The 18,665-nt window shown below is 54.9% G+C and overlaps 1 protein-coding gene across 1 annotated transcript in view; it reads left to right on the forward strand.

Annotated features, from left to right (window-relative positions):
* LOC133356454 (protein bassoon-like) overlaps positions 1-18,665 on the forward strand; it is a 78,528-nt gene that overhangs the window by 49,801 nt on the left and 10,062 nt on the right. Inside the window, exon 17 of the mRNA XM_061573986.1 lies at positions 17,551-17,606. Coding sequence (XP_061429970.1) covers positions 17,551-17,591 — 41 coding nt within the window. The 3' untranslated portion in view covers positions 17,592-17,606. The remainder of the gene's footprint in view (positions 1-17,550; positions 17,607-18,665) is intronic.

Consider the following 18,665-nt stretch of genomic DNA (forward strand, 5'->3'; position numbering starts at 1 on the left):
CTCTTTACGCGGAGTCTCTGTCGCTATGACAATATTGCATGGTTCGTCGTGTCGCATTGCAATCTGACATTATTATGAGGCTCCGCGGTGGCGAGACGTTAACTCCCTCGCCTGGTATGCAGGAGGTCGTGGATTCGGTCCCGACCCTGACGGTGCCTGCTGTATATTTGGAGTTAGCGTGTTCTCCCTCTCTCCTCGTGGTCGCGTGGATTTTTCTCAACGTCACGCGTTTTAGAGTGATGATAAGCCACACTTTGTTGGGCTAACATTACGTGTGATAGCCAGGTCGCTTCTGCAAAAGAGCTACATCGCTCAGTGGGGCTTTACCTGGTAATATAAAAAATAGTTAAATCGATGCACACGGCATGACGCTGAAACAGTTTGACGGTTGGCGGCAGCGGTGGTGGCGGTCGCGTCTCGTGGGTTCCAGGGCGGTCGGGAAAACCACGGCGTGAGGGGAACGTCGATTTGCAGCCGAAGCCCCGCGTGGTCCCCGGCAAGCGAGAGAGGAGCGCGACCTCGGGTCTCTCCCGGCACGGCGGTTGAAACGACGCGGGCGAGGTTCTTAAATCCGCCGCGCCCTGTCCACGCATCAGCAGCAGCGGACAGGGGTTCACCACCGTCAGTCTGTAATCGGCAGCTCACTGCGTGTGGTGGGATACTACCACCTCTTCCAAGACTCTTGACATTCTCTAGAAACCCCCCCCCTACTCACCCGCTCACCCGCACCATCAACAACCGCCATTCGCCACTAAGTGGCGGTGACATTACCACGACGCTTGTGCCAGGCTTGGTGCACCTTGAGGCCACGTGAAGTGTCGAATGCCTGCTGGCAGGAGGTCACGGAGCAAACCCAGGTGCCACGTCTGCAGCGATGTGACTCACGCCCTTGAGAGCTACATCTACTCGGGCAATTATATTATTAACTGGTATGTGTATAGGTGTGACTGCAAAGTTTAGTCTTTTAGCTAAAACGGATTTCAGACCTTCAGAAATAGAACTGTTACTGCGATTAATTACGACTTTGTTAACGTCTAGCTTTTCAATGTGTGGGTCCGGTCTCTTGTTTGAGAGGCGGTTGAATTTTGAAATCAAGTTGTCCTTACATTTGGTCGACATAGCGGCAGCTGAAGAGGCAGTCATTTTGTCTACATGTTCCAATCCGATGTGGACATTGTTGCACTCAAAGATAAGTGTGATTTGTGTCTTGTCTAACTGATCTAGATCGGTGCGCGTAAGTCTGATTTTCTCTGAGATAAGAGCTAAGCTAGTTCTAGAAAGAATTCGTTTAGCATTAGAAGAAGTTACAGCAGCAGATGTTAGTGTAAATGCGTTTGGTATTACCTTATACAGCAGGGTGATATACATTAGGGTGGGTAGAATAATACATAGTGTAATATTACAATGGATTACAGTATATCATTTAATGTTGGGTTTGTCTATGGAAGTATATAGTACGGTGTAGATTCGTGTGATGTAAGAGAATAAAGTTTAGATGGAAGCATATTATATTTTTTACGACGTAGAATTGTAATGTATTACTTACTGTTAGTAACTCAGCTTATTGTAGAGTATATTTAGTATAATGATGATACTATGTAGTTTATACTTTAGTTGTTTACGTGGTGGTTTTAGTTACTGCAGCTACATACTATTAACACTTCTTCCCTTTATTAATGCTTCCCCTATCCCCTCCCTTTGATGCTGCTAATCCTGCATAATGCACGGGCAAAGTAGCAATAGTCACATACCTGCATTTCCCATATCCCCTCCCTTGGATGCTGCTAATCCTGCATAATGCACGGACATAAGTAGTACTAATCACATACCTGCATTTCCCATATCCCCTCCCTTGGATGCTGCTAATCCTGCATAATGCACAGACATAAGTAGTACTAATCACATACCTGCATTTCCCATAAATATGCTAAATTCCTCTTGATATGCAAATTCTTTTGTCAAGGCGCCCTTTCCCCCTCACCCTTCCAACCCAGCTTATATATTTGCTCCAAGCACGTGTGCTGTTTCATTCAGACGCTGACGCCTCGACAGACCTGGTTTCACCTGAGGACGGCTACTTGCGTTGTGACTTTACCGAAAGAACCAAGAAGATGAATCCATGCAGTCACGAAAGCTTTAAAGCGAAATTTAACCGCTGGTATCAGTCATCGGCAAGTCCACTCAGCTCCACATCCTCCTGTACCACATCACTCTATCTCTTCTCTAGCCCGTGCCGCGCCCGTTTAGCCTCCTCTATCCGGCCAAACAAAAGCTGTTCAGGCATGCGGTGACTGGGTATGCGGGCTACATGACCCAGCCAACGCAGCCTTGCCTGCCAGAGGAGCTCACCGATGGGACTTTGCCCAGATCTTTCAAAGATTTGTGAGCTCTTCACACAATCCAGCCTGGTTAAACCCAGGATGGATCATAGGCAGGCCAGCCTAAATGTTTCCAATCGGCGAAGATGCTCCATTAGGGGGGTCCACATTTCGCAAGCGTAGAGAAGGGTTGGAATGACCATGGCCGAGAAGACTTGAAGCTTCGTGCGGAGTGACAGACCAGGTAGCTTCCACACAGCAATATGTAACCGATGAAAAGATAATGCCGCTCGACTGATTGTGAGTGAGACCTCTGTTGTCAAACCTGAGCCGGTCATGAGCACAATGCACAGGTATGGGAAACTCTACACTCTCTCCACAACTGCCCCATCACCGATTGGGAGTTGTGGGGGTGAAGTGCCCGATGTACAAAATACCCAGGCAGGTAATTAGTTTTGGTGGGGCTGATGGTAAGGCCCCACCTCTTAGTTGTACGCTCCAGTTTCATCAGCAGCGCCTCCACCTCCTCCTCTGAGTGAGCGGCAATTACCAGATCATCGGCATACATAACGTGGTTGACTAATAGAGAACCATCCCTTGACCGCACCCGGGCATCGATCAGCCTCCCATTGTATCTGTACCAGATGTACATTCCTCTGGTACAGCCATCAAAGGCTTCACGAACTACGTGGTCGAAAAATATGTTAAATAATGTTGGAGCCAGAGTTTACCCGGGCCCGCTCACCATCATGAAGGTCTCAATGATCGTGAGCAGAGGGTCAGGGACTCCGAAAGCACGAAGAACAACCCAGTGCCCAGGCCTACTGATGGTATCATAGGCCTTGACCAGGTCAATAAAGCAGAGATGTAGGTTTTGTTGGAATTCCCTACACCTCTGCTGCAGCAGACGGACAGAGAATATGGCATCTGTGCAGGACAGCCCTTTCCTGAAACCAAGCCTCTCCTCAGCGTGCCTGGCAAGGCGATGTTGAATAAATAATCCTTGCCAGGACCTTTCCCGGCACACTGAGGAGTGAGATACCCCTGTAGTTGTTACAGACTGTGCGGTCCCCTTCTTAAAGAGGAGGACCACCAGGGCATCCTTCCAGTCCTGCGGGACCCGTCCAGTGGTCCAGACTGTTGTTGTGATGTCATATATGGCAGTCTGTGCACAAACGCCACCCTCCCTCAGCATTTTGCTTGGGAGATCATCTTTGCCCGGTGCCTTTCCTGGTCTCAGACTCTGGATTGCCTTTAGTACTTCCTCAACAGGTGGCACCTCAGCCAGCCACTCACAGGGGGTGACTTCTTCTTCCAATATTTGAGGCACCACAGCCTCAGCAGGGTCATCCCCACGATGTTTTCCATGTCGAGGGATTTCCCCTCCCCCAGGACTTCACAGAAATGCTCACCAAATCTGAAAACCTGTTCCTGGGGGTCGGAGATTGGATCACCCTTTTTTCCCCTAATGATGGTAATAGGTGTGGTGCTGCAGATTACTTTTTTGATGGAGTTAAATAGGGATTTGTGATCGCGGGCCATTGAGGCAGACTCCATCTCCTCAGCAACCCGCGTCCATCACCCATCTTTGCAGCGCCTCACGGCTCTCCGAACCTCCGAGCGAAGGCTGCGGTAAGCCTCCTCATTGTCTAACGTGGGATGCTGTCGACGATTAGAGTGGGCCTGTCGCTTTTTCTCAGCCAGCTTGAACACCTCCTCTGTCAGCCATAGTCTCTGGGGAGGTCTGGACCGCATACCCAAAGCAGCCATTGCAGCTGCCTAAACCTCACCCATTTACCCTCGACATCTGGAGGAGTGGGGGACGATGCCAACCCCAGCCGCAAGCCATGATGAAATTCTAACTTGCAACTTTCAGCTGAGACCAGGCCACCTTAGATTTGAATAGGGTCCTGGGTGTACACCCACCACCAGAGTGGAAGAATGGCAGGCGCATCTTACAGATGACAATCATTGATCAGAGGGCAGATCAGCTGGTGTCAAGGACATGGGCCCGCATCCGCTGTCGCAGGTGCTAGCTAAAGTGGCCGAGGGGCCACTTTAGCTAGCACCTGCGACAGGAGGTCATAGAAGGCATCTGACTCATCGGCCTTACCTGCATCCTTCCACGGATGTTCGTCTTCGGTGGGGGCATAAGTAACCACGACCACCACTCCTCGCCTCCGGTGGATGGCAAGGCGAGCCCAAAGTAGCCTGGGGCTTACAGCTTCCCGCACCTCACCGCCACACTCCCACGCCCCCTTCATTCTTTTGTTCAGAAGAAGAGCCACACCCTGTTGTTTGGCAGTCTCCTGCCCCGAGTAGTCCACCCCTCATGGTGGCAGGAGCCAGAGGCGGACCTCCTAAACGCCATAGAGATCCAGGCGGAACCGGTCCAGCTACCGACAGAGGAGTGACAGGTAGCCTCTCCTCCGCAGTGAGCGTTCGAACATTCCACGTGGCCATCCGTAGTAGCTTTTTGTTGTTTCTGGAGGAGCCCCGAGGGTAAAGATTCAATCTCCTCGCACCATCACTCACCCGCTCACCCACACAATCCTCCACTCGCCCCCACCGCCAAGCAGTGGCACGAGTGAGCAATTGCAGGGCTGCTTCTCCCCTAGCACGTCATCGTCATCATCCTTCTGCTGCTGCTGCTACTCCCTGCCCTGCCCCCAGCTACGACCAGGCCTACCCCAACCCCTATCACTACCACAACCCCTATCACTACCCCAATCCCTATCACTATCCCTATCATTACCCCGACCCCTATCACTACCCAAACCCCTATCACTACCCAAACCCCTGTCACTACCCCAACCCCTATCACTACCCCAACCCCTATCACTACCCCAACCCCTATCATTACCCCAACCCCTATCACTACCCCAACCCCTATCATTACCCCAACCCCTATCACTACCACAACCCCTATCACTACCCCAACCCCTATCACTATCCCTACCCCTATCACTACCCCATCCCCTATCACGATCCCTATCACTACCCCGACCCCTATCACTACCCCTATCACTACCCCAACCCCTATAACTACCCCTACGCCTATCACCACCCCTCCTGCTACTCCCTGCCCCTCACCCCCCCAGCTACGACCAGCCCAGCTCCCGCCCGTGACCCAACCTCTGCTCCCTGCTCTCCCCACGGCCACCGTAACTCTACCAGCACCACTCTCAATAGACCAGAGGCCTTTTGGCGTCCTCTGGTCTAACACCGTTTGAGACTAGGCTCGAAAGAAAGCTGTCTCTGGTGTGGACCAATCAGTTTCAAAGACAATGCATATGCTATCAGAGTATGTTTGTTGTTTGCATTCTGACCACAAGTATTGTAGTTAATGCAGACGTGATTCCGTTTGGTGTTTTAACATCTCAACACAACTGTTTTGTTGCCAGAAAAAAGGGGAAAACCTATTCTCATCTTTTGGTACTGACAAAGGAGGTCCCATGACTCACCGTTTATCTCAACCACTTTAATCATACGCACCATTCTTATAATTCCCGCAAAGCGCCTCGGATTAAGGCGCTGTGTGTGTACATGTTTCTACATAAATATCGACAAGATAACAAAGCAAAGATTGTCCTTGCGCATTAAGATCTACGGATGAACAGCGCCTTACAGATGTAAATGATTGTTGTTGTGCCCTTTGTATTTTTGCCGTTCTTTGCTGCCGAGCAGCGTTGCGATGAAACCACAAAGGAGGGCGACGCGGGGGCGCAGGCCCATCGGCTTCAGGAGGGGGCGGGCATCGTCGGCGCACCTTGTGCGTCTGCATGTTCGACCACGTGCGTGCGTGGGTCGTCGCAATCAGAATCTCGCATTTGTACTGCAGAAGGAATCCGATGAGCTGTGAAGATTTTTATTTCCACAGATGTCTAGTAAAAGTGGGGTGGGTGGCAATGTGTCAGAACGTTACAACAACAGCAAGCGACACAATGCAAACAACACGACAGGAGCGCAAAGTATAGGAAAGGTAAACAAATCTCTTAAAAACAAACACTACATGCAAATACAACGGAATATTTTTTTTTTAGCAGGCGAGGCCCACCGAGCTATTAGCTTCTTTTTCAGAATCGACCTGGCTACCACACACGACAGCTCAACGAAGTGGTTCATCGTCATCACGTGACGCCTTGCTGTAATCGGATGTGTCATTTGGTGTGCGAACATCCCAACACTGCGGACGCGCTCGCCCCGCACGCTGCAGGGATAGAGAGCCAGTCGCTGGCGTAACGAGAAGACAAGGCATGGCCACGTAATTTTTGGGGAAATAAATAAACGTGCATCCTATCAAAAACTATAAACTGTTCTTTATTTTGCCAGGTAAGTCCCCAGTGAGCTGCTAGCGATTTTTCTGAAGCGACCTGACTATCGCAAATGATAGGTCCACGAAGTGGGCTTATCGTCATCATCATCATTATGACGTGGAAATGTGTAGCAGCCAAATATTCGAAACGCGTGACATCGATTTTGAACGTGAAGGGAACAACCGGAGGAGCCGGAGAAAAAGCTACGCGGGGAGAGAGGGACGCGTACATTCCAAATATACAGCAGGCGTCAGGGTCGGGGATCGAACCTACGACCCCCGATTAGCCGGTGACTAATCGGGGATTTTGAGAGACTTCAACACAGTGGTTCGCAGCCGGCGACCGGCACAAAGACGAAAGGCCGTCATCCAGCAGTGGATTGAGGATGGGGGCCGTACATGCGAGCGCACAAAGAGAAATACCATCGGAGTTCATTTTCGAATAGCCGACGTTTTGGGCAATGGCCCTTCTTCACAGCACATGAGTTAAAACGAAAAATATCGGATCGACTTTCGTGTGGCCAGCGTTATTCCCGCATGGCGGACGGGTGGGGAACGTTATGCCCTCTACTGACAGTGTCACTCGAAGAATGAGGGATCTCAAAGGTAGCTCTGCGATATCCGCTTCTGTGGGCCATGACCCGGCATTGGCGATTTTGTAAGCGCGACCAGTGCGTCGACAGAGATGAGGGCCCGTGGCTCTCTCCCCTCTCTCCCCCCTCTCTCTTCCTCCTCTTCTCTCGCTGCCCTCTCTGGCGTGCGTGCAGTGAGTCGAGATGTTTACCCGCGATGCCGAGCGCTGCTGCAGCGGCCCAACGAGCTCCCCGTGGCAGCGCCGCCACCCTGGCCGCTTCAAGATCCACAGCTCCCCCCGCATCGCGCCGTCATCACAAAGATCGCCGATAAGCGCGCCGCGCCGTGCCCGCTGCGTAAATCTCGACGCGAGCCGGCACCGCCGACTCCCCACACTCTCTCTCAGCCTCCTCTCGGCCTCGTCTCGGCCTCCTCTTGGCCTCGTCTCGGCCTCCTCTCGGCCTCCTCTCGGCCTCCTCTCGGCCTCGTCTCGGCCTCCTCTTGGCCTCCTCTCGGCCTCGTCTCGGCCTCGTCTCGGCCTCCTCTCGGCCTCGTCTCGGCCTCTCAGGGCCTCTCAGGGCCTCCTCTCGGGCTGGCCGGGTGTGCTGGGTGCGGGGCTGCTGGACGGCCAGCTGGTGGCTTCGTGCGTCGTCCGCGTGAGGCTCGCGAGTGTCGCCCCCCCCCAGCTAACATAGACTCATACAGACCCATGTCTGCCTGCCTGTCTGCCTGCCTTCACACCTGTGTATCTACTTGTCCGTCCGTCTCTCTGTCTGCATGTCTGTTTGCCCAATCGTCTGCCTGCCTGACCCTCTGTCTGCCACCTCCACTCGTCTTATTTTCACGCGAGTGGAGCCTCCGCCTTTGCTTAAAAGGGGCCAAGACAATAAAAATCAATTTTACTCCCATGAGACATCACAGGCAAACAATACTCTCTCCGTCTCCCTCGTGTGCTGCCGCCCAAGGCGTCGAGTCGGTTTCTGCCTCAACTTGAAATCGGCGTTCCGTGGTGTGAACGACGAAACACCATCCACGCGGAGCGATCACCAATACTCCCCCCGTAACACCCCCCCCCAACACCCCCCCCAACACCCCCCACCCCAAACCCCCCCACCACAAACACCCCCCCCAACACCCCCCACCCCAAACCCCCCCACCGCAAACACCCCCCCCAACACCCCCCCCCACCCCAAACCCCCCACCCCAACACCTCCCCAACACCCCCCCCAACACCCCCCCCAACACCCCCCCCACCCCAAACCCCCCACCACAACACCCCCCCAACACCACCCCCTGCGTGTCTGGCTTGGCCAGCGTCCGCTGAGCGTCCTTGTGCGGCGAGTCTCCTTCAACACACCCGCAACACGTTGCAACGCACGTGCAACACGTTGCAACACACATGCAACGCGTTGCAACACACGTGCAACACACGCGCAACAGCCTCCCACTGCAGGGGCTGTGTGTAATGGCGAGATGTTAACTACCTCGCTTGGTATACAGGAGGTCGTGGGTTCGATCCCGACCCTGACGGTGCTTGTTGTATATTTGGAGTTTGCGGTGTCTCTCTCCCCGTGGTCGCGTGGATTTTTCTCCGGGTCCTCCGGTTTGGAATCAACGTCACGCGTGTGGAGTATGTTGGCTGCCATGAATTTCAATGCGATGATGACAATCCACTTAACCGAGCTATCATTTGTGATGGGCTGGATATTTTAAGACGATTAATTGATTATTAATAATAAAAACATTAATGTTTTTAATCCCGGAATAGCTTGGGAGTTGGCGGCCCTGGTCGGAGGGCGTCGAGGATTTGCCCATCTCAGTATCCCTCATCTTGACATTGCCCATCTCAGTATCCCTCATCTTGACATTGCTCATCTCAGTATCCCTCATCTCGACATTGCTCATCTCAGTATCCCTCATCTTGACATTGCTCATCTCAGTATCCCTCATCTCGACATTGCTCATCTCAGTATCCCTCATCTCGACATTGCTCATCTCAGTATCCCTCATCTTGGCATTGCCCATCTCAGTATCCCTCATCTTGACATTGCTCATCTCAGTATCCCTCATCTCGACATTGCTCATCTCAGTATCCCTCATCTTGACATTGCTCATCTCAGTATCCCTCATCTCGGCATTGCTCATCTCAGTATCCCTCATCTTGACATTGCTCATCTCAGTATCCCTCATCTCGGCATTGCTCATCTCAGTATCCCTCATCTTGACATTGCTCATCTCAGTATCCCTCATCTCGGCATTGCTCATCTCAGTATCCCTCATCTTGACATTGCCCATCTCAGTATCCCTCATCTTGACATTGCCCATCTCAGTATCCCTCATCTCGGCATTGCTCATCTCAGTATCCCTCATCTTGACATTGCTCATCTCAGTATCCCTCATCTTGACATTGCCCATCTCAGTATCCCTCATCTCGGCATTGCTCATCTCAGTATCCCTCATCTTGACATTGCTCATCTCAGTATCCCTCATCTCGACATTGCTCATCTCAGTATCCCTCATCTCGACATTGCTCATCTCAGTATCCCTCATCTCGGCATTGCCCATCTCAGTATCCCTCATCTCGACATTGCTCATCTCAGTATCCCTCATCTTGGCATTGCCCATCTCAGTATCCCTCATCTTGGCATTGCCCATCTCAGTATCCCTCATCTTGACATTGCCCATCTCAGTATCCCTCATCTCGGCATTGCCCATCTCAGTATCCCTCATCTCGACATTGCTCATCTCAGTATCCCTCATCTTGGCATTGCCCATCTCAGTATCCCTCATCTTGGCATTGCCCATCTCAGTATCCCTCATCTTGACATTGCCCATCTCAGTATCCCTCATCTTGGCATTGCCCATCTCAGTATCCCTCATCTTGACATTGCCCATCTCAGTATCCCTCATCTTGACATTGCCCATCTCAGTATCCCTCATCTTGGCACTGCTCATCTTGGCGCTGCTCATCTCATCTCTGCGCCGGGGCTTAGAGCAGACGCGGTGAGTCCGGTGGCGATGGTTGAGCCGCCACTCCCGGGACGAGAGCAGCGCAGCTTCCGTTCACTCTGAGCCCCCCGCCACGGCCGTTGTCTACAGATAGAGCCGTAGTCTTTATAGTCCCATGGGAGAGTCGCTCCGCGTGGAGTAGCGTCCTGTGATCTTCACACGACCCTCAGAGCTGCAAGGTGGTGGGGGTGGGGGTGCTGGTGAGGGTGCAGGTGGGGGTGCAGGTGGGGTGCAGGTGGGGGTGCGGGTGGGGGTGCGGGTGGGGGTGCAGGTGGGGGTGCTGGTGGGGGTGCAGGTGGGGGTGCAGGTGGGGGTGCGGGTGGGGGTGCGGGTGGGGGTGCAGGTTGGGGTGCAGGTGGGGGTGCTGGTGGGGGTGGGGGTGCAGGTGGGGGTGCAGGTGGGGGTGGGGGTGGTGGTGGGGGTGCGGGTGGGGGTGGGGGTGCAGGTGGGGGTGCGGGTGGGGGTGCAGGTGGGGGTGGGGGTGCAAGTGGGGGTGCAGGTGGGGGTGGGGGTGCGGGTGGGGGTGCGGGTGGGGGTGCAGATGGGGGTGGGGGTGCGGGTGGGGGTGCGGGTGGGGGTGCAAGTGGGGGTGCAGGTGGGGGTGGGGGTGCGGGTGCGGGTGGGGGTGGGGGTGCAGGTGGGGGTGGGGGTGCAAGTGGGGGTGCAGGTGGGGGTGGGGGTGCGGGTGGGGGTGCGGGTGGGGGTGCAGGTGGGGGTGGGGGTGCGGGTGGGGGTGCGGGTGGGGGTGCAAGTGGGGGTGCAGGTGGGGGTGGGGGTGCGGGTGGGGGTGGGGGTGCGGGTGGGGGTGCGGGTGGGGGTGCAGGTGGGGGTGCGGGTGGGGGTGCGGGTGGGGGTGCAGGTGGGGGTGCTGGTGGGGGTGGGGGTGCAGGTGGGGGTGCAGGTGGGGGTGGTGGTGTGGGTGGTGGTGGGGGTGCAGGTGGGGGTGGGGGTGCAGGTGGGGGTGCAGGTGGGGGTGCAGGTGGGGATGCTGGTGGGGGTGCAGGTGGGGTGCAGGTGGGGGTGCAGGTGGGGGTGCAGGTGGGGGGTGCAGGTGGGGGTGCAGGTGGGGGTGGGGTTGCAGGTGGGGGTGCAGGTGGGGGTGGTGGTGGGGGTGGTGGTGGGGGTGCAGGTGGGGGTGGGGGTGCAGGTGGGGGTGCAGGTGGGGATGCTGGTGGGGGTGCAGGTGGGGGTGGTGGTGGGGGTGGTGGTGGGGGTGCAGGTGGGGGTGGGGGTGCAGGTGGGGGTGCAGGTGGGGGGTGCAGGTGGGAGTGGGGGTGCAGGTGGGGGTGCGGGTGGGGGTGTGGGTGGGGGTGGGGGTGCAGGTGGGGGTGCAGGTGGGGGTGCAGGTGGGGGTGCAGGTGGGGGTGCTGGTGGGGGTGCAGGTGGGGGTGGGGTTGCAGGTGGGGGTGCAGGTGGGGGTGGTGGTGGGGGTGGTGGTGGGGGTGCAGGTGGGGGTGGGGGTGCAGGTGGGGGTGCAGGTGGGGGTGCAGGTGGGGATGCTGGTGGGGGTGCAGGTGGGGGTGGTGGTGGGGGTGGTGGTGGGGGTGCAGGTGGGGGTGGGGGTGCAGGTGGGGGTGCAGGTGGGGGTGCAGGTGGGGGTGCAGGTGGGGGTGCAGGTGGGGGTGCAGGTGGGGGTGCAGGTGGGGGTGGGGTTGCAGGTGGGGGTGCAGGTGGGGGTGGTGGTGGGGGTGGTGGTGGGGGTGCAGGTGGGGGTGGGGGTGCAGGTGGGGGTGCAGGTGGGGGTGCAGGTGGGGATGCTGGTGGGGGTGCAGGTGGGGGTGGGGGTGCAGGTGGGGGTGGTGGTGGGGGGTGGTGGTGGTGGTGGTGGGTGGTGGTGGGGGTGCTGGTGGGGGTGGGGGTGCTGGTGGGGGTGGGGGTGCTGGTGGGGGTGGGGGTGCTGGTGGGGGTGGGGGTGCTGGTGGTGGTGCGTGATTGACGGCCCCTTAGGTCATTCGTAAGCCAGCAAACAAGGCCTGATGGTAGCGTAGAACCCTGGAAGATGTTGATGAGCGTGAGGTGGTTAACGGTGTAGAAAGCCTTTGTAAGGTCAAGGGAAGCAACGATAGTGCGAGATGGGGGCTTTTACTCATTGAAACCATTTGCAATTTGGGTGGTTAGGTTGAGAAGAGCTGTTGTTGTTGAGTGTGCAGGGTGAAAGCCGTGTTGGTGAGATGAAGGAAGTAGGTTGGTGGTGATGATTGGAAGGATGAGGGCCTCTAAAATATTGATTGATGGGCAAAGTAGGGAAACCGGCCTCTAGGATGATTGTCGATGATTTCCAGATGGCCGGAATGAGGTTGCACTGGGAGTGAGGCATTAATGGTGGAGGCGAGAAACTTGATGCCAAGGGGGCCGATGAGGTGTTTGAGGTCTTGTGACTGCGAGTTTCACCTCTTCAAGGTTACATTGGGGGGCGTCGTTTAGAGGTAGTTCCTTGATTTGACGGATTTTTTGACGGGTGGATTTATTGTAAGAGTGTGGGACGACTGATGACAAAAGTTTGTTGAAATGGTTGGCGATGTTATTGTTGTTTATGACGGATTTGTTGTTGAAAGTGATTGCACAATTGGGTGGCGGTTTGTAGTGTCCGTCTAAGGCTTTGATGGTCTTCCAACGTTTTGATGAGTTTTGGCGATGGTCAAAAGATTCAACAAACTCGTGCCAGCGTTCTGTTTTGGGCTCGATTGATTAACTTCGTGATTTCAATATTGAAGGCTGGGATTTGTAGTATTTTTAGTCCTAAAAGTGTTTCGTTGGTTTATTAGCGTTGAGGCTTTTTTAGGGAGGCAGGGAAGGTGTTGCTCGTCGCAACCCGCTGGGATGGTGTGCTTGGTGGTAGTCGCGATGATGTTTCTGAAAATCTTTTCATAGTTATGTGTGGATATGGTTGATGTCGGCGAATAATGCTTCTGATTTAGAAGTAAAAAGTGGCCAGTTGGCTTTAAAAAAGTTGTAATGCAAGCAGTGTTTAGGAGTTTGTGAAGGCTTGGCAGCATTGAGGGTCAACACAATTGGTAGGTGGTCGGATCCAAGGGTCGTGAAGACTCGCCAGTCGATTGATGAAAGGAGGTTTCCTGGCGCGATTGAGATATCTGGTGAGGATGAAGAACCAGGTGACGGAACTCTGTTTGATTCTTTTCATTGAGTACCACATAGGGGGAGCCGTTCAAGATAGCGGCAATGAGGTCACCACGTGCATCGGAAAGGGAAGAGTGCCAAAGTTTGTTGCGGGCGTTGAAATCTCCAATAACAATTGAGTCGTTGTTTGGTAAAAGTCGATTTATATTGAACTGATAGTTGCGAGGGCAAGAACTGGTCGGTGGGATGTAGACGTTGATTACAGTGAGTGGGCCGAGATGGGATTTGATACGGACGCTTAAGACTTCTGTGATGATATCAGAAGGAGGCATTGGGATTTTAATTTCCTCAAATTGAATGCTGCTATGGATGAGGAAATCTAGACCGCCACCAGCTGTTGGTCGGTCTCGACGGAGGAAAGTGAAATTTAGAAAGTTGGGCGGGCGAGAAGTGGATTTTAATTTTGTTTCTTGGATGGCGGCTTTATTAATGGAGTTGTGTTGTAGGAAGGTGCTGAGTTCAGAGATTTGTTGTTGATGCCGTTGATGTTTAGTTGAAGGATTTTTAGGTCGTATTTGTTGTGGACGTTTTGTTGTGGTTGAAACGGTTGTTGCGATGGGTGAGGTGGTGGTGCTAGTGTGGTTGTGCAAGGTGGAGTTGTTGGAGTGGATGATGTACAATATTTGCAGAACCAGCCGGAATATGAACTGGGGATGCGGGCTAAAGTAGCGCAGCGTTTGTGGTACCAAGCTTCACAACCGTCGCATTGGATAGAATTTGCATTGACGTTCTTGCCGCAGCCGCCACAAGGCAAAAACGGGACCTGGATTTAATTCGATGTCCCCAGCAATAATGAGAAGCCAGCTCCAGTGTGCCGGGAGGCCTGGGCTGGCTGGCGAAAAAACAGGAAAGTGCGAGGGGCGATGATGTTGCCATTCGCAAGTGCTTTCCTAGTCCTTGCCAGCGGGCGTTCGACACTTCACGTGGTGACGTCACCGCCACTTAGTGGCGAATGGAGGTTGTTGTTGGCAGTGCCGTTCAAGGTGGGTGGCGCTGCTGCTGATGATGATGACGTTGGTGGTGGTCGTGCTGGCCATAGTGGGGGAGCGGTGGTGTAGCGGTTAGCGCTACACTGCGCTACGCTCACGGCCAACACCGCTGATAATTATCTGAATCGGTCCCGGGCCTCCCATAGGTTTACTCAGCCTAAAATGAGTACCTGGTGCGGTGTGTAAGCAACGCCACTAGGGAGACAAAGGCGGCCGGGCGTGGTGCTTGCCACCCACCCCCTCGTGTGCTGTGCCGGCCTTCGTAGGTTCCCGCTAACAGCACTTGTACCAACAGTTTGCCAAGGCTATACGGGGGATCCTTGTCTTTGGCAATAGCAACGGTGGTGGTGGCGATGCTGCTGCTGCTACTGGCACCATCACTGCTGCTGGAGGTGACGGCGCGTGGAGGATTGGGGTTGTGGTCTCCCTGCCTGGCTTGGCGTGACTCGTCTACTCCGCGCGTGACGCGTGCAGGAGACCCCCGGGTGGCGGAGTGGGGGGGGGGCAGCAGGGAGGGAGAGAGATGGGAAGGGGAGAGAGGGGAGAGGGAGACTGACTTCTTGGAGGCGTTGTAACCTGACACGCTGCTGCTGTCAACGCACAACCACAGCGTGGGAGAGCGGCTGTGACAGTGCTCACACACGTTCCTACCACGTTCCTACCACGTTCCTACCACTGTCCTACCACTGTTCCTAACATTGTCTTACCACTGTTCCTACCACTGTCCTACCACTGTTCCTAACACGTTCCTACCACGTTCCTACCACGTTCCTACCACGTTCCTACCACTGTCCTACCACTGTTCCTAACATTGTCTTACCACTGTTCCTACCACGTTCCTACCACTGTTCCTACCACTGTTCCTACCACTGTTCCTAACACGTTCCTACCACTGTTCCTAACACGTTCCTACCACGTTCCTACCACGTTCCTACCACGTTCCTACCACGTTCCTACCACGTTCCTACCACTGTTCCTACCACTGTTCCTACCACGTTCCTACCACGTTCCTACCACTGTTCCTACCACTGTTCCTACCACGTTCCTACCACGTTCCTACCACTGTTCCTACCACTGTTCCTACCACGTTCCTACCACGTTCCTACCACTGTTCCTACCACTGTTCCTACCACGTTCCTACCACGTTCCTACCACGTTCCTACCACGTTCCTACCACGTTCCTACCACTGTTCCTACCACGTTCCTACCACGTTCCTACCACTGTTCCTACCACTGTTCCTACCACGTTCCTACCACGTTCCTACCACGTTCCTACCACGTTCCTACCACTGTTCCTACCACTGTTCCTACCACTGTTCCTACCACTGTCCTACCACTGTTCCTACCACTGTCCTACCACTGTTCCTACCACTGTTCCTACCACGTTCCTACCACTGTTCCTACCACTGTTCCTACCACTGTTCCTACCACTGTTCCTACCACGTTCCTACCACTGTCCTACCACGTTCCTACCACGTTCCTACCACTGTTCCTACCACTGTCCTACCACTGTTCCTACCACTGTTCCTACCACTGTTCCTACCACGTTCCTACCACTGTTCCTACCACGTTCCTACCACTGTTCCTACCACTGTTCCTACCACTGTTCCTACCACGTTCCTACCACTGTTCCTACCACTGTCCTACCACTGTTCCTACCACGTTCCTACCACTGTTCCTACCACTGTTCCTACCACGTTCCTACCACTGTTCCTACCACTGTCCTACCACTGTTCCTACCACTGTTCCTACCACGTTCCTACCACTGTTCCTACCACGTTCCTACCACTGTTCCTACCACGTTCCTACCACTGTTCCTACCACGTTCCTACCACTGTTCCTACCACGTTCCTACCACTGTTCCTACCACTGTTCCTACCACTGTCCTACCACTGTTCCTACCACTGTTCCTACCACGTTCCTACCACGTTCCTACCACGTTCCTACCACGTTCCTACCACGTTCCTACCACTGTTCCTACCACGTTCCTACCACTGTTCCTACCACTGTTCCTACCACGTTCCTACCACGTTCCTACCACGTTCCTACCACGTTCCTACCACGTTCCTACCACTGTTCCTACCACTGTTCCTACCACGTTCCTACCACTGTTCCTACCACTGTTCCTACCACTGTTCCTACCACGTTCCTACCACGTTCCTACCACTGTTCCTACCACGTTCCTACCACATTCCTACCACTGTTCCTACCACATTCCTACCGCGTTCCTACCACGTTCCTACCACATTCCTACCACATTCCTACCACTGTTCCTACCACGTTCCTACCACGTTCCTACCACTGTTCCTACCACGTTCCTACCACGTTCCTACCACGTTCCTACCACGTTCCTACCACGTTCCTACCACATTCCTACCACTGTTCCTACCACGTTCCTACCACGTTCCTACCACGTTCCTACCACGTTCCTACCACGTTCCTACCACGTTCCTACCACGTTCCTACCACGTTCCTACCACATTCCTACCACGTTCCTACCACGTTCCTACCACGTTCCTACCACGTTCCTACCACATTCCTACCACGTTCCTACCACGTTCCTACCACGTTCCTACCACGTTCCTACCACGTTCCTACCACATTCCTACCACTGTTCCTACCACGTTCCTACCACGTTCCTACCACGTTCCTACCACGTTCCTACCACGTTCCTACCACATTCCTACCACGTCATACCACGTTCCTACCACGTTCCTACCACGTTCCTACCACGTTCCTCCACCCACGTTCCTACCACGTTCCTACCACGTTCCTACCACGTTCCTACCACGTTCCTACCACGTTCCTACCACGTTCTTACCACGTTCCTACCACGTTCCTACCACGTTCCTACCACGTTCCTACCACGTTCCTACCACGTTCCTACCACGTTCCTACCACGTTCCTACCACATTCCTACCACGTTCCTACCACGTTCCTACCACGTTCCTACCACGTTCCTACCGCGGTGGCTGAGCGGCCCCTCGCAGTCGCAAGGCCGCGAGTTCATGATGCTGGTTTGGTGGCGGCGGAGTGGGGAGTGGGTTGACTCAGCCGGATGTCGATGAAGCGTGTACCAATTTGCGTGAGCGGGCTGACTCCATCTCAGAGCGCACCGCTCTCTCTCGTGTCCCACCTGTGTCTCATGTCTTCCCCACGTCTGCCCGTGTCTTCCGTGTCTCCCCCTTGTCTCTCCGTGCCTCCGCAGCTGTGACGGCATTCAGCAGAAGGTTCACATCTCTGTGGTGACGGCTCCGCTCCAAGGCGAGTTGCTCCACGTGGAGGCGCGCCACCACCGCCACCACCACTACTGCCACCACCGCCTCGACCGCCACCGCCACCACCACCACCACCGCCTCCGCCACGACCATCACCACCGCTTACACCACCATTGCCTCCACCGCCACCACCGCCTCCACCACCACCGCCTCCACCGCTTACACCACCACCGCCTCCACCACCACCACCGCCACCACCACGACTACCGCCACGACCACCGCCACCACCACGAACACCACTACCTCCACCACCACGGCCACCGCCACCACCACCGCCGCCGCCACCACCGCCGCCGCAACAACCACCGCCAACACCACCACCCCCACCGCCACCACCACCGCCGCCACCACCACCACCACCACCGCCAACACCACCACCCCCACCGCCACCACCACCGCCGCCACCACCACCACCACCACCGCCAACACCACCACCGCCAACACCACCACCACCACCGCCAACACCACCACCACCACCACCGCCGCAACAACCACCACCGCCGCCTGCCGCCACCACCACCACCACCACCATACGTGCGCAGTGCTCCGTGAGAGGGCACAGCGACGCTACCACAGTCTGCGTCACGCTCAGTACAGCGACGCGTGCCTTGAATGTGCAACGCCTTCATCTAGTAGCGACTTTGATCGTCTCTAAAATGCTATCTCAGTTTTAATCATTGTTGCGACTTTCTGGATTTCATCATGACTTGCTGGATTCACCTGAAGATACTTGTCGCGGTTTCAAGTAAAACTCCGCCTATTATATGACTATATATAACTCTATGTGGCTGTGAGAATCAACATTCGGGTCACCGATGCTGGTGGCCGTGAGCGGGAATAGAACTCAGGTGGCCGGGTTCTCAGCGAAGCACGCTGACCGCTGCACAGCGGCTCCGCAGATGCACCAGCTGTGACCCCCACTGTGCCACCTTGCTGTGTTTTAGTTGTCCGGCGCTCCACTCGCTCACCCAAACACTCACTCACACGCTCACTCATACGCTCGCTCACACTCTCACACTCACACTCTTATACTCACATGCTCGCT

Source organism: Lethenteron reissneri, chromosome 54 (genome assembly GCF_015708825.2).
Source record: "Lethenteron reissneri isolate LAM-NWPU_2019-01 chromosome 54, ASM1570882v1, whole genome shotgun sequence".
In the NCBI taxonomy this organism is placed as follows: domain Eukaryota; kingdom Metazoa; phylum Chordata; class Hyperoartia; order Petromyzontiformes; family Petromyzontidae; genus Lethenteron; species Lethenteron reissneri.